This window comes from Marmota marmota, unplaced genomic scaffold, assembly GCF_001458135.2.
Source record: "Marmota marmota marmota unplaced genomic scaffold, marMar, whole genome shotgun sequence".
In the NCBI taxonomy this organism is placed as follows: Eukaryota; Metazoa; Chordata; class Mammalia; order Rodentia; family Sciuridae; genus Marmota; species Marmota marmota.
The window spans coordinates 5,631,896-5,648,338 of NW_025999998.1; the positions used below are offsets into that span (position 1 = coordinate 5,631,896).

At 37.2% G+C, this 16,443-nt stretch overlaps 1 protein-coding gene across 1 annotated transcript in view; it reads left to right on the top strand.

Moving 5' to 3' along the window:
- Plgrkt (plasminogen receptor with a C-terminal lysine) overlaps positions 1–14,694 on the top strand; it is a 51,943-nt gene extending 37,249 nt beyond the window's left edge. Inside the window, exons 3-5 of the mRNA XM_015492866.2 lie at positions 7,730–7,860; positions 8,629–8,738; positions 14,300–14,694. Coding sequence (XP_015348352.1) covers positions 7,730–7,860; positions 8,629–8,738; positions 14,300–14,421 — 363 coding nt within the window. The 3' untranslated portion in view covers positions 14,422–14,694. The remainder of the gene's footprint in view (positions 1–7,729; positions 7,861–8,628; positions 8,739–14,299) is intronic.
- The last annotated feature ends 1,749 nt before the right edge of the window (positions 14,695–16,443 follow it).

Sequence of the window (16,443 nt, forward strand, 5' to 3'; positions counted from 1 at the left end):
TTCTTTACTAATGTATCTTTTTGTGTGTTTAAAAATTTTTTTATTTGTTCTTTTTAGTTATACATGACACTATACTGTATTTTGACACATTATACATATATAGAGTATAACTTTCCATTTTTGTGGTTATACATGATGTGGAGTTATGCTAGTCATATATTTGTATATGAACACAGGAAAGTTGATTCCAACTCATTCTACTGTCTTTCCCATTTCCATCCCTTCTCCCTTCCACTCCAGTGAATTTTTTGATTTATTGTATATGCTTTCTATAGTTTTACAGTGTACAGCTCAATTAATTTTTATAGATTCAACAAAACTGTAAGCCTCAGCTCGACCCCTTCTCATTCTTTCCTTTACGTAAGGATAATCTCTATCCCGACTCCCAGCAGCATAGTCTATTCTTTATCTTTACACATTGGATTCCTAGGTTTGTAGTGTATTATGCTGACTTCTTTTGTTTCAGCATTGATTGTAAGATTCTTTCATCTTGTGCACAGTGCCAGCAGCCCCCTTGTGGGCTACCTTAGTGGGACCTAGAACTGCAAGCCAGCTAGAGAAATCCTTTCCCTGAAGGCAATTTCCCTTCAGGGATACATGCAGAAATAGGGAAAGCAGACTCTGATCATATGGATTACATTTTTTCTTCTGTCCTGAATAATTCCTTTTATCTTCCACTTTTTAATGCATCTTGCTCCTTCTCTATTATACTCTTTGCTTCCATCAGAAGTCTGATAGCTATTGGTTGCCTGTTAACATGCATGATGAAAAACTAGGGAGATTAATGTAAGTAGCTAGCTTGAATTTTCTCTGCAGTCTGTGGGCTTTATGGAATGGGCAACATGGGATAACAAAAAAAACTTCCCTTAGTATGGATGAGCAAAAGTACCAATTTATAAAATAATAAATGTCAGGAGGGTCAGGGAGGTAAGAGGTACTAGGGACTGAAATGGAGCAATTTTCTTCCATGCATATGTGATTATGTCAAAATGAACCCCACTATTATGTTTAGCCTTATAGCACTAATAAAAACATTGAAAAAAAAAAACACCCTGAAGAGCAAAGATTGATACTTAGGTGGAGCATGGTGCCATATTTCAGGTCCCAGTGTTACTGCTTCTCTTTTGTTTTTTTTCTCCCTTCTCTGTTGGAGTACACAATTGCTTCAAAAGAACCTCTTCTATCTTTGACCACGTACCCTAGAATGGAGCTTTCCCCAAGAAATGTTCCACTTTGGAGAAAAATTTGGCTGGGGACAAGCAGTCATATCTGTATGTGTTGAAAGGGAAGAGTATCATTTGTCATTGCATAGGTAATCATTAAATTATGTCCCAAATTTAGAGCTTCTCCAGCATTTTTACAGACAGACCTACTGGTCCTCCCCATAGCATTAGATTATAGTTTCTTCTCCTCTGGAGTTACCATCCTTCTGATTGCATCTGCTTATCTATGGCCACACCCCCTGAACATGCCTGATCTTGACTGATTGCATCTACTTTATCTCTTTCAGAACTCAACATTTCTGGCTTGCTGATGTCATCCTTCCTTGTTTCCCAGCACCATTATGGATTTATACTTAAAAAATGTTATTAGTTCATATATATGTATATATCAATATCAAAAAAAGTCACTACCAGTAATCCCTCCTACATTTCTTCTTTTTATTATCATTTTTATTATAAAGGAATGAAACAACTCATAAACAAAATTTATGTAATGCATATATATAGAAAGAAGAAAAGATTACCACAGTGCTACCCAATACAGCCATGCCTACCATTTCTTCTTATTTTTTTCCTGTGTTACATTTATTTTTGTTTAGTTGTTATCATATTCTATACATTTTTGTATTAGGCCTTTTGAGTTGACACTGTCTTATCATTTTCTAGTGTTGTAGACAGCCTTTACAATGTAGATTGTACAAAGCTTCAGCACATTTAATTGTATAAAGATTGCACTACTTATTCACTTCCCTGTTGTCAGATGGAAAAATAGACATCTACTTCTCAGGCACCCTGGGTACATATTCATTCTGAAATGTTGGCTTAGCAAATTTGTTTTCTTTCTTAAAAAAAAAAAAGAAAAAGAAAGAAAGAAAGAAAAAAAACCCCAAATGTAATATTTTTGATTCATGCATGAACCAAAATTCTGAAAGAACAAGAGGGTCTGTCTATAATCATAGCTCCCTTATACCCCTCTCCCCAGGTACCTGGTTCATCTCCTCAGATTCAACCACTATTACTAGTTTCTTAATAGTCTTTCAAAGGAAGTACATAGTTAGGCATATTGGAATGAGTGAATGAGTATGTGTGTGCACACAAATGACATGTGGTTGCATAGTATACCCTCTTTATACTTTACTTTTCCCATCTAACAATAACTTCCACATCAGAACATATAGCTACATAGGAATAATGATAATGATGATAAAAATAAAAACAAAAAAGAAAAGGAAAGGAAGAAGAGGAAAAAAATTAGTGTTTACTGAATGGTAACACTGCTGGAAAGTGAAATTACTAGATTGAAGAGAGGTGCATTTTAAATTTAGTTGTTTATAAAATCAACTTACTATTTCCACATGCTATTCTCATTAATAATAAAGTCTTCAGTATGCTGAAGTATGCTGAAATACCCCTTCAGGTGTTTACCATGATTATCCACATTTATGATTAAACTGAGATACAGATAGATTAAGGGATTTGCCCAAGGGTGCAAAGATAGTAAGTGGTAGTATCAGGACTCAGATGTAGTCAGTGTTACTGTGAGGCCTGCACTCAGCTTCTGCACCAGGCCTCTTCCTTGTGCAACCATCACCAGCAAACATCTTCAGAACATACTCATTTTCCGTAACAGAAACTCTGTTCCCATTAAATTCTACTCCCCATTCCCCCCAGTCCCTGGAAATCACCATTGTATTTTGTCTCCATGAATTTTAGTACTTATTTCATATATAAGTGGAATTATATAATATTTTTCCTTTTATGATGGCATTTTATTTTATTAAGCATAGTGTATTCAAGGTTAATCCAGGTCGAAGAATGTGTCAGAATTTCCCTCCCTTTAAAAACAAATACTTCATTATACAGAAAGCCAAAGATATTTGAGATGGCACTCATATACCCTGTCCATTCCACCTCTATTTTTGATATTGGTTCAATTTTTGCAAGTTTACTTACAGTAGACTGCAAGGTTGAGTTTAGAGCAGGCAGGCTTGGGTTTGAATCTCAGACCTGCACTTATTAACTGTAACCAAAGGGAAATCACTCAAACTCTGCTCTTAAGTTACCTCAACTATAAATTGAGATAGTACCTTAAGTGTCAGGGAATAGGTTGTTCAACTTCCATTCCACTCAAACTCCCTTACAACATGCCTATCTAACAATAGAGGCTAGAAGCCAAAGACAAGTTTCCCAAACTCCCCTGCAGTGAGGTTTCACATCTGGCCTGATTCTTCAAGGGAGTTTGTAAAGCCCTGAAGGAGACTTGGGAGATAAAGGCACCCTTCAATGAGACTTGAGAGGTGAAAACACCATTGAAGGTGACGTGGGAGGTGAAGTAGGTGAAATAGGTGGTGTAAAGGCTTTGAGAAGACATTGTGTCTTCTTGTAAGCACTGTAGTAGATGTGACTGGTATTTTGGGAGTCATGGATGTGGAGTTTCAGTATTTGATCCTGAGCATCTGTGGAGATGGCAGAAGCTGTGTGGTTCCCCCAGGGTAGTCTCAAGTTCTGAATGAGTTTTTCCTGGTTATGTTCCTGAAAGTGTAGAATGCAAACTTATTTACATGGCTCCCCCCAAAATTCTTAAGCTTCCAAACATCCTATATTAATTTTGTTTTGTTTAAGCTAGTGGTAAGAGTGAATTCCATTGTCTGCAACTCAGAGACTAACCTAGGATTTTGGGGAAAAGTTGATATATGTAACTAGCACAGAATTTCACATACACTGTGACACAGATTTTTATTATTTTTTAAAATATTTTTAAAAATTTTCAGTGGGCCTTTTATTTTATTTATGTATTTATAGTGCTGAGAAACAAACCCAGTGCCTCACACATGCTAGGCAAGCACTGTGCCACTGAGCCTCAACCCAGCCCAACAAAATCATTATTATTATTTAAAATTTTATCAGAGTATTATAATTATACATAATAGAGAATTCATCGTGATATATTTGTACATGTACTCGGTATAAATTGGTCTACTTCATGCCTCCATTCCTCCCATTTCTCTCCCCTTCTCCCTCCCCATTCCCTTTCTCTATACCACTGTTCTCTATTCTATTTTCATGAGGTCTCTTTTCCTTCCTTTTCCCTCTCTAGCTTCCCTGTATGAAAGAAAACATACAAACACTGATTTTCCAAGTCTGACGTATCTCACTTAACATGGTGTTCCATCCAGGTGCATCCATTTTCCTGCAAAAGACATAATCTCATTCTTTTTTTTATGGCTGAATAAAACTCCATGGAAGCCACATTATAATTTTTATGTGTATCAGTTGCCATAATAAATTAGAAACAAGCATCCTGGTTTGCTTAAGGGTTTTCTGATCTTTTTAAAAATTATTTCTTGATTCTGTAACTCTTTGATGTATGGATTGCAGAGTAGAGCTCTTAGCTTTGTACATTGTTAGAATTGACAGTCGAACATTAAATATTAAACTAAGAAGTCTGTACTCTTTCAAATGGGGGACATCCAGGAGGAAAGAAAACATCCTTATGATTTTTACTTAAGTTCTAGGATTGTCTTAACCTCAGTTAATAGGGTTTATAACATACCAGATACTGTTTGGAGCTGAGGCTTTAAAGAGTTTTTGATAATAATTTAGAAGTTTTGGATTTTGGGGGAAAGTTTTATTGGAGAGTAGTATTAGAACCTACATCTGAGTATTGGGTGTGCTTGTTGGCAAAAGGCTGTGATCACTTCTGTGTCCTCCCAGTGACAGAACTAAGTTGGTGTATATGATTACACCAATTCATTTTGCATGCATATCTGAATTGTTATCTCTCCAAATGCATCCACATTAACCTAACCATGAGTTCAGACTGATGTCATGACTCTAATCCATGACCACATGGTTTATTCTATCCTTTTCCCCTTGCTTGTTTAAAATCTCCAATAGTTAGAAACATGTCTCCCACCATCTGCCATCAACTTCCTTGTTTGTTCCTGTCCAGTAGACAGGTAAAACCGTTTCAGAATTGTTAACCTATACCTGTGAGAAATATTTTTCCCAAATAGAGCACAATGCTCATGTTGTTCTTTTAATCTTCAGTTCTATAGTTTCTAGACAAAACACTATTTTCCAGGTTAGTTAGATCATTCCTTTCCTTCTATCCCTTCAGTGAGGTTATATCACACATTTGTAATACGATCAGAGTATTTTGTCACAGTCTGTGTTCCATCTTGTATCCCATGACGACAACGACTTCTTCCTTCTTCCTCCTCCTCCTCCTCCTCCTCCTCCTCCTCCTCCTCCTCCTCCTCCTCCTCCTCCTCTTCCTCCTCCTCCTCCTTCTTCTTCTTCTTCTTGACTTCTTGGATGATTTATAAAATTTGTCTACACTGAGGTTTGGTCTGTGATGTAAAGTTGTATGCATTTGATAGTGTTGTATGTTCATTATAATAGGACAATACTGGTTAGTCCTTCCACCCTTAAAAACCCTCATAATTTTTGAGAGTTCCCAGGTCATTCATTCCAGAATGTTAACTCAGCTTGATCTTTGGTAGAAAAAAACAAACAAACAAAAAAACAAAACTTAAGCTGTGAGTTAGTTCTTTTCAGGCAATGCTTCTTAATCCTGGGTGCCCCCTGGAATTCCTGGACGTCTTTTAAAAATACTTAGACCTGATTCCACCTTCAGATCCTGATTTAATGGGTCCCACCTGGTTTAATTGGTTTGGTATGTGAGTCTGGGCATTGGAACTTTGAAAAACTCCCCAGATGCTCATGGTGGTAAACTACGGTTTAGAACTACTAATCTTGAGTTCTTCCATATCTTGTTTGATCCAGATGCCTTTTGATCAAAAATATCAATGATTGCTACATTTACATAACTTTGGGAAATGATATGAAATATCATCTAAATTTTGTGAATAAGTAACACAGCAAGGGTGGATTTCATACACTAAATAATCATGTACACAAAATACATTATTTATTCTTTACTCTCTGAGCTCAAAATGAACCTCTATTTCTACTGATGAGGGCAAACGGAATTTTGATAAGTCAAAATGATTTAATTACTTCAATTTAAAACTCACTTCTCATACTGAATTTAGTTTTGCCCTCTCTCTTTCTCTGTTCATTTTTTTTCCTTGGAACAATCTAGGTTTGAGATCAGATATTAGGGGAGGCATATCTGGTAGAAGCAGGCCTTTTTGCTGTTATTTTCTATTTGATCAACCTGGGCAGTACCAGGTGATTTTCTCTGAGGGCATCTAGTCATGTTCCAGGCTGGATTAGTCACCACCTTTACAGATTTGGGTGCTGTGAATCCTCTGAGATCCAGCTGTCTTCTCAGTCTCTAGCTTATAATCACTACCAAGTATCTGTTTTGGGGTCCCATGGCAACTCTGATATGCCACCTGCCTTAAATTTTTGTATTTCTCCTGTGCCCCTCTCCAGGTGACATGGAAATCTTGCAGACTTTCTCCACACCCATTGATAAATGAGAGAGACTATGCCTGGATATGCCCCAGAACCATTGCTACCCTACTGTAGCTGTCCCCTCTAAGAATTCTCAATAGGAGGCAGGGCCACAAATCCTTTTGTTTGTGAACCCCAAGTCCATCTAAGGTTTGCTTTACATTTCCTGGTACTTTAACCCCCAAGAAACCCCCAAATAGCTAAGACTTATCTTACATGGAAACTCTCATTCTCCTCTCCCAGTTCCTACCCACTATACAAAGAGGGAATGGCAAGGAAACTGAGTCATGCTATTACTCTTTCATCATAAAACCTAGACTTTCTGTCCTCCAGAGTTACTATTGATATGCAGTCCCAATATTTTAGGATTAAAAAGCCAAAAGGAAAACAATACTTTTGTCTCTCCAGAGTCGGATTCTCTTCAAATAATAGACTTGGGATTTCAGTCTGTTACTTCTTTGTGTATTTCCTAAAAACGCACTCTGATATTCAGACTCCTGTGTTCTGAACTATTATTTGCTTTATGTTCCAAAGCAGCAAAAGGCACTGACTAAATTGGCAAAGAACTTGACACAAGAAAAAAAAAAGAGGAAAAGAAAAATCTCCACTGATGTCCCCAAATAGCACCTCTTTATCTCCTTGTCACATTGTGATATGGATCTGATGCTCAAAGTGAATCTCAATCTGTAGTTGGATGGATTTGGAAGGCAAAATTAGTTTCATGCAAGTGGTAACAATAAAGCCAGATAAGATGTATCTATGTTTAAAAATCCATAGATCTTTCCTCACATATAATAGAAAAAGTTGAACATATATTTGAGGCTTGGACCAAATGCAATTAAGACCTCAGAAAGCAAACATGGAATATCAATATCTATTCTGTATATATTCCAAAATTTCACAGTCAAAGTAACAGTTGGGGATCAGTGTCCAGAGGGACTTTAGTCAAAGTCTATTGAGATTAAAAAAAAAAAAGGACTCAAAACAATTAAGAATGAAAATCCACTGGAAAACCAGATTATCAACTCTGTATTTAGATTCAAAGACAAGTAACCACATATTGTCTTTCATTTTGTCCTCAGCTGGAAAGGCAGCTAACGTTGCAGAATGAAATGAGGGAAAGACAAATGGCCATGCAGGTTGCTTGGTCTCGGGAATTCCTCAAATATTTTGGAACATTTTATGGCATTTCAACCATCTTTTTAACAGCTGGGTATGTTTTCTATTTACTTTAACATTTTTTAAAAATAATCTGCTTCTTTTGTCTTTACTATAATCACATTAATTTGGCAAAAATAGGACTTTGGTCCAAACAGTGTACATGTAAACAAAGAAACCTCTTATTGATTAATCCTTGGTGGTAACTCTGTAGAACCAGCTTAATAATAGTAAATCCTGCCTTTAGTTCCTTAGATTTCATCTGTCCTTTTCTCCACTTTGTAAATTAGGGAGAGGACTGACTTGACACCAAGATAGGGGGCCTTTGTGGGTTTTTCTCTGCAGTCCCTGAATGGTAGCTCTTAATCTTCATCCATTTTAAAAACAGGAATTTGAGTGTCAAAGTCAAATAAAAATGAGCAGCTGATGGTGCATACCTGTAATTCCAGTGGCTCAAGAGGCTGAGACAGGAGGATTGCAAGTTCAAAGCCAGCCTTAGCAACTTAGCGAGGCTCTAAGCAATATAGCAAGACCCTGTCTCAATAATTAAAACAAACAAACAAACAAACAAACAAAAAACAGGATGGGGATGTGGCTCAGTGGTTAATTGCCTTTGGGTTCAACCCTTGGTACTAAAAAAAAAAAAGAGGGGGATTTGGGGTGAGGGAATTCTTATTTCCCTACAAGATTTAAATGAATTAAATAACTTCTGCCATAGAGGACATTCTTCCAGAAAGCAGGTATCCTTTTTTCTTCAAGTATGGATCTATGTATTTACAGGTTATTCCTTGATAATGTTTTTTTTTTTTCATTCTTGAAACAGAGCAATAAAACAAAAGAAGCCAGCCTTCCTCTTCCCTATAGTTCCATTAAGCTTCGTCTTCATCTATCAGTATGACTTGGGCTATGGTACTCTTCTACAAAGAATGAAAGGTAAGTCTCCTAGAGATTCAGGAGGCTAAGACAGGGGGATCACAAGATTGAGGTTAACTGCAGCAATTCAGCAAGGCCCTAAGAGGCTTAGCAAGACCTTGTCTCAAAATAAAAAATAAACAAAAGGGCTGTGGATGTACATCAGTGGTAAATCACCCCTGGGTTCAATCTCCAGTACATATCTACTTATTAAAACTTTCATTTTAGTGACATCCCAGTGGTAGCATAAGGTAAGTCATAGTGGGAGTATTGACACCATGGAAAACTTTAAATGCCAAGTCAAGGCTTAAATTTTTATTTTGTTGATCTTCTATATCAGGGGTTGGTCTAGCTCACTATTTTTGACAATAAAGGTTTACTGAAACAAATCCGTGCCTACTTATTTTTTCATTATCTATGACTATTTTCTCATGACTATGAAATAGCTGAGTCATTGAAATGGAGACATTTGAACTCATAAGCCTAAATGTTTTACCCTTCATGAAAGTTTGCCAACCCATAGTCTAGACTTCAGAAATAGATGAAAAAAAATTGCCAAATAATAGTAGTAATTAAGCTAAATTGTTGTATCTGTAGCCATTTGTTTTAGTCAGCTTTTTAGCTGCTGTGACTAAAAGATCTGACTGGAACAATTATAAAGAAAGAAAAGTTTATTTGAGGGTTCACAGTATCAGAGTTCTCAGTCCATAAAAGGCTGGCTCAATTCCTCAGGGCTTGAGGTGAAGCAGAACATCCTGGCAAAAGAGTGTGGGAGAGGGAAGCTGTTCACATGATGATCAGAAAGGAGAGAGAGAGAGAGAGAGAGAGAGAGAGAGAGAGAGAGAGACATCTCCACTTGCCAAATACAAATATCTGCCCCAAAGCCATGTTCCAGTTCCTACCTCCTCCAGCCGTACCCCACCTGCCTTCAGTTACCACTAAATTAATGTCATCGGGGGATTAATTCATTGATTGGGTTAAAGCTCTTGTAACCCAATTATTTCTTCTCTGACCTTCTTGCCTTTTCTCACATGTGAGTTTTTGGGGGACACCTCACATCCAAACTATAACATTCTGCTCCTGACCCCAAAAAACTCATATTCATCTAACAATGCAAAATACATTTAGTCTATTCCCCCTAGACTCAACAGTCCTGAGACTGCTCAAAGTTCAAGGCTAAAGTTTCTTCTGAGACTCAGGGAAAAGTTGCATTATGGGTTCCTATAAAAATCAAAACAATTTACAAGTAACCAATATATAATGGTACAGAGTAAACATTTCCATTCAGAAAAGTAGGGGGCCTAGATAGAAGGGATAGGACCAAAGCAAGACTGAAAATCAGCTGGGGAAATAAGTCGGGTAATTCTGTGTCTGGCATCTGGAGCCGTGTCATTATGATGTTCTCTCCAAAGGGCTTGTGTAGATCTTCTTCTGTGGCCCTGTTTGTTGAAGCCCAAGTGGCCTTTCTGTTTGCTTGTCTCACCTCTATTCCTGCAGCTTTCCCAAGATGACGTCCCACATTACTGGCACTTCTTGGGGATCTCCACTGCAGCTTTGGGTTCCTCCTCAAATCTCCACACATTGTCCTCTCAGGGAGTGCTTGCAGGACTCTGACCCTGCTGCACTTTGCCTGGCCTCCAAGGCCTTCCTCTGAAATCTCAGTGGAAGCCTCCATAACCCCCTAACTCCAGCATCCTGTAATCCTGCAGAATCAGCACCATGGGTTGATACCAAGGTCTGCCACCATCTCGAGCAGTAGCCAAGTCTCCAGGGACCTTGGCTACAGCAGCCTATGAGTTCCTGGGTAGCTGAGCATGTTGAAAAAAACTTCCTAGGCCACCTTGTGCAAGAAAGGTATTCCACTGGTCTTATCTCAAGAGAATTTTTACTTTTTCTCCCTTGATCTTGAGATGGATGTAGTCTTACCAGCTCCTAAGATGCCCTCAAGCTTTCTCATTGTCTCTGGGCAAGGTCTCTAGCATTTCTTTAGTGGTAGTAAGGTCTGCAACTTCCTTAGTCCCTGTTTTTCTCCTGCCTTTCAAGTCCAAGTTTTTCACATCTTTCTGCTCTGATTTTTGCTCCAGATTATCATAGTAAATTTGGCTAAAAAATGACCAGCAATGTCTGTGTCACCACCTGAGTGGTATGCTGTCTAGAAATATCTTCTGCCAGATTAGGAAGTCCATTGCTTTTGAAATCATCTTCCCAGAAAGTCTCTGGACATGGGCAAAATTCAGCCTACTTCTCAGTCAGACCATAACATGAATGGCCTCTACTCCAAATTCCAATAGTGTGTTCCTTTTTCTCTTGAGCCCTGTTTTCACTGTTCACAGTCCTATTGGCATTCTGGTCTTCTGAGCTCCCACCGGAATCGTCCACTAACCTTTGCTTACAATAATCTAAAGCATTTCCAGCTTGCACTGCTAACCATCTCAGTATTCCTCATACCAATTCCAAAAGGCTCCAAATGCTGATGAACCACATGGTCACTCTCGGGACCAATTTCTGTTTTATTCAGCTTTTTTGCTGCTGTGACTGAAAGACCTGACAAGAACAATTTTAGAGGAAGAAAAGTTTATTTATGGGCTCATGGTTTCAGAGGTCTCAATTCATAGACAGCAGACTCCATTCCTCAGGGCTTGAGGTGGGCATTGGGGGCATGGCTTTGGGATATATATATATTTGTATTTGGGGAGTAGAGTCTCTAGCTCTGCTTCTGATCATCATGTGAGCTGCTTCCCTCTGCCACACTCTTCTGCCATAATGTTTAGCCTCACCTTGAGCCCTGAGGAATGGAGTCTGCTGTTAATAGACTGAGACCTCTGACACTATGAGCCCTCAAATAAACTTTCCCTCCTCTAAAATTGTTCTTGTCAGCTCTTTCAGTCACAGCAGTGAAAAAGCTTACTAGCTCTTTTATATTGTGAACAGTGTAAAAATGCAAGAAAATATTCTTCAAGTGTTTAAAAACTATTATCTGATTTAGCAAAGTTGTTCACAACATTCTCAAATGAGTGAAGTTCCAATACAATCATCATTGTTTCACTTTTGTTCTACTCCTAGTGTATATGAAAACATCAATCATCATTCATGTTGAAATTTTACTCTCTCATCAACTGCAAATATAGTTTAGTTATGGATTCAAGAGTTCCACAAAAATCAGCAAAAATGTTCAGTGAGAATCAGTTTGCTACATGAAATTTATGATCAAGAGTATTACATGCTTTATTGTATGCTATATATATATGTGAAATTTATAGTAAACAGGTTTATTTATTTATTTATTTTGAGAGCTGGTTGTTAAATACTCTCTGCAATAACACTATTCTCACAGGATCCTGGCTCTTGCTACCTTAGAAGATGGTGCTGCTGCCAAAGAAGCCATTCCTGTTCTAGGGAGATAGGGTTGCCCATTAGTCTAGGACATAAGTGTCTCCCAAATTTCTACCACTTCTCCGAGATTCACACTCTAATAAAGATTCCTGTGTCCCTTCTTTTTAACCCTTCAATACAGAGCACACTGATCATGGGCTTTACCAACCTGTGTTGTCCTGGGCCATGAGCCTATCATTGTTCTATTATACTGGTTTGGTATGGCAAAGGAAGAGTTGTACACTCCTCTCCAGGTATTGGGAGTAAAGAGCAGAACATTTCATTCCCAGGCCTAGGGAGATGGAGGGATTCTTCAAAATTTCCATTTGAAAATGGAAATGCATTTTCCACACAGAAAAGATGTTCATTTAGACTCAGGTACTATTGGTATCATGGTTTAACTGTATTGTGGGCTAAACAGTTTTTGTAGATAGCCTTGAAATTGATTGATAGCATTACTACTGTGTTGCATTCTGAGTTCCAAAAACACTAATTTATGAATTAACTTTTGGAATATAAACTCATTTTAAGATGGAAACAGTACACAACTTATTTACAAATATTAAATTTCATGTCCATTGCCTGATCAGTTTCATATTACTCATCTGCTTAAGAATTCACTAGTCTATGCTCAAATATGCCTATTTATATGGAGAATAGAATTCTTAGTGCCTCGTAAAAGATGATTTGTAATATTAAGGAATATCAATTTCATTGTATAGCATTCACTTGAACATATTACTAAAGGAAAGCAAGTTTTTTTTTCTAGAAAAATTTGATTATCTGTTTGGAAATTAATTTTATCAATCAAAAATTTCATATTTCAAGGCAAATTATGTGAGTTTCCTTTAAAAATATTACAGCTTTATAATCCATCAGGAAACATCACAATAGAAAGTTGAGATTATGTATTTTCCCCTGCTAATAGTGATGATTCTAAAATATGCAATTCCTGCTTGACTGAATCTTACATGGAAAACATCTAGTCTTTCCTCAAAGGCCAACTATTTATATATAATTTTATTATTTTTTTACTTGGTATTTAAAATTGAGGCAAAAAAGATGTTGGAAGATAGTTAAAATGTTCTTATAATTTGAAAATTGTAGCCTGCTTCATGGGTTTGGAGTACAATTAAGAAATGATAAATGAGTAAGGTCATGGATATGCTAAGTACCATGATTTTAAAATATACAATGTATAAATGAATACAAACATCAACCTATGCCCCTAAGTATGTACTTATAAATTGTCAATAGAAATTTATTAATTAATTAAACAGTGTATTAAAAGAGGAGTACGTATAGCAAGCAGTTGTCTTCATTCATATGCAGGGTTATAGAATGTCAACAACAAATTCTTAAAATTTTTGTTAATTTGTTTTCAGTAATAAAAGCAAATGTCACTGGGCCCAAGAAATTACTACATTGTTTAGTTCTTGTTTGAAAGAGGAATTATTTATAAAAAAGGTATATACACCAGGCACAGTGGCACATGTCTATAATCCCAGAAGCTTGGGCGGCTGAGGCAGGAGGATCGCAAGTTCAAAGCCAGCCTCAGCAACTTAGTGAGGTCTTAAGCAACTTAGTGAGACCCTGTCTCAAAAAAATATATAAAAATGTCTGGGGATGTATAAAAACAATGTTCATGTGTGTGCCTGCATGTTTACAGACTACAGAATATTTAATATTATTTTGGGTGTTTGTGAGTGATTTCAGGTCAAAACATAGCTTTCCTGAAAAATTAGAGTTTTTTTTTAGTAGAATTGACTTTCTCTCCTGTCACTTCATTTATATTAAGGGACAACAGGAATGACTGTAATTTCTGCATCTCATTTCATCGTGAAATGGAGAAATTACATAGAGTTCAGACACAATTAATACTGATGATCCTGGCTTTGGTTCAAGGAAAGAAATATTGCTCATCTTGGTATTCTTTCTCCTCTCATTTTCAAATGCTGCCTTGTTTCAAAAAAATTCTGGCATCTGATTGGTCTACAAGTTTCAGAATTCATCATTGTGTTTTCTCTGGTATGCATTGGTGCATTGCATTACTTCTGAGGAAAATGGGTGAAAAGTTTAACTGTGGCATATGAGGACATGGCCCCATATGGTGTTACAGCTTGTCATAGGAACACAGCAATCAGGCCATCTCACAACATGCTGATGACCACTTTGTCACCTTGCATATATCTATCTATGCTTTGTTTAAGGTGAAGCTGAGGACATACTAGAAACAGAAAAGAGTATGCTGCAGCTCCCAAAAGGAATGATCACTTTTGAAAGCCTTGAAAAAGCCAGAAGGGAACAGAGTAAATTTCTCATGGACAAATGAAGCAGGGTTTACCCACTGATTCTCAAAGCACAGAATTGTTGGCTTGAATCATGGTTTTTCATAATTTTTTTAAATGCTCAAGATTTTGATATAATGGATTTTATTTTGAAATAATAAAATGCAAGATGAATTTTGTTGAAATATTTTAAAATAAAGTTTATAACATTCAACACAAAATCATGGGGGTACTCCAAAAAATTTTACATTTCATATATATGTGTGTTTTATAATTATCTAAATAAAAAATAATAAATTATACTGCCTGGAAGCAAATATCCTGCTGCTTACAGTTTTTTTTGGCACATAAACACTCTGCATCACATTCAACTGTTACAGGTGATTCTTTTGTTTCAATTTATCAATAGTGCCCTGTCCCCACATAATAGCAAACAACCAATATCAATGACTAACATGTATACTGAACTTGCTATGGAGAGACTGTTTGGAGTGTTGTGTACATGTTCTTGTAATCATCCTAGTAAGTCCATGAGGTATCATTTTATGAATGTTGGAACTGGGGCAAAAAGAGGTGAAATTCCTTGCTCAAGGTCATACATGGGTAGAGTTTGGATCTGAACCTCAATAGTTTGGCTACACTGTTTGTATTGGAAAAAACCTTGAAATAGTTAGGTCTTATATTGAACATGCAAAGAAGTGCTATGAAACACAAAATGTGGCAACATTCAAATAATGACTCAGGACATAGTTGAGAGAGGTAGAAGGAGGTTGATTGGAATGCTTACCTTTTAAATTTATTTTAATTAGCTATATACAACAGTAGAATGCATTTATACACTTTGAAGTACATGGATGGAATATACTTTCTCATTTTTCTGATTGTACATGTTATAGAATCACATTGGTTAATTTGGATTCACTGGGAAACCTATACTTCTATTTATACTATTCCTTCAGATGTATACCCTGCATATATTACTCTCATTCCAATGGTATTTATTGAAGGCTACTGTGTGACCGGTACTGTTGTATGCAATGGAGCTATATCAGTGAAGAATAAGAGAAACCCACATCCTGGTTATATGAGTAAGTTCTGGAGAGGGGTGGGAGAACAAGGGAGGGCAGCAAACTAACATGAGATAAACAACGTTATTTTTTGTGGTGATGAATGCTTCAAAGGAAATGGAACCAGATGCTAAGAGAATGATTGGGAGCATAGGGTAGGGCTTCTTTAGATCTGGAACTGCAGACACTGTGTCTCTGCAGTGGTGACATTTGAACTGTGACCTGAATGATGACTAAGCCAGTCGTGAAGAGCAGAGCAGGGTGTGGGGTCAGAGAAGGCATCTCTAGGCAAAGAGAAGAGATATAGGAAAGGCTCTGAGACTCCATATGTCCAAAGAATGAAAGAAAGTCAGGGGGAGTAGCAAGTGATGAAATCTGAGGGTGGGAGCAAGCGTGAATGTGATGGGGACCCTATCTTTAAGGAGCTGATGACATATCAATGTTCATGCAATTACAATTATGTTGTAATTGTAAGAGAACCTCAGGCCAAGTCTCAAAAGATGCATATACATTCTCCACAAAGAAAAAGAAAGTTGGATGAATGGTATCTCAGGAAAAGGAGCTTGAACAAGTGCAGGACCATATGTGCAAAACTCAAAGGATCATTCTGCTGTCTGGGGCAAGGGACTTTTCAGCTGGGAAACTTTGTGTGTGTGTGTGTGTGTGTGTACTGGAGATTGATCCTAGTGAAACTCATCACTGAACAACATTTCCAGCCCATTTTATCTTATATTTTGAGGCATGATCTTGCTAAATTGACCAGGCTGGACTTAAACTTGTTATCTCCCACATAGCTGGAAATGTGGGATACAACTGATACCATGCCTGGCACATGTAGGAATTGAAAGAAATGAACCTAGCGACACAATTCAACTCTTGGAGGGCCTTGGATGTAACACCAAGAACTCCTGAACTCTAATTAGGGTGATTTGAGTGAAAAAATCCAATTTTGGATTTTTACCAGGATTAGTGGATTGGAAGGGAAAAATCCTAGAGTTC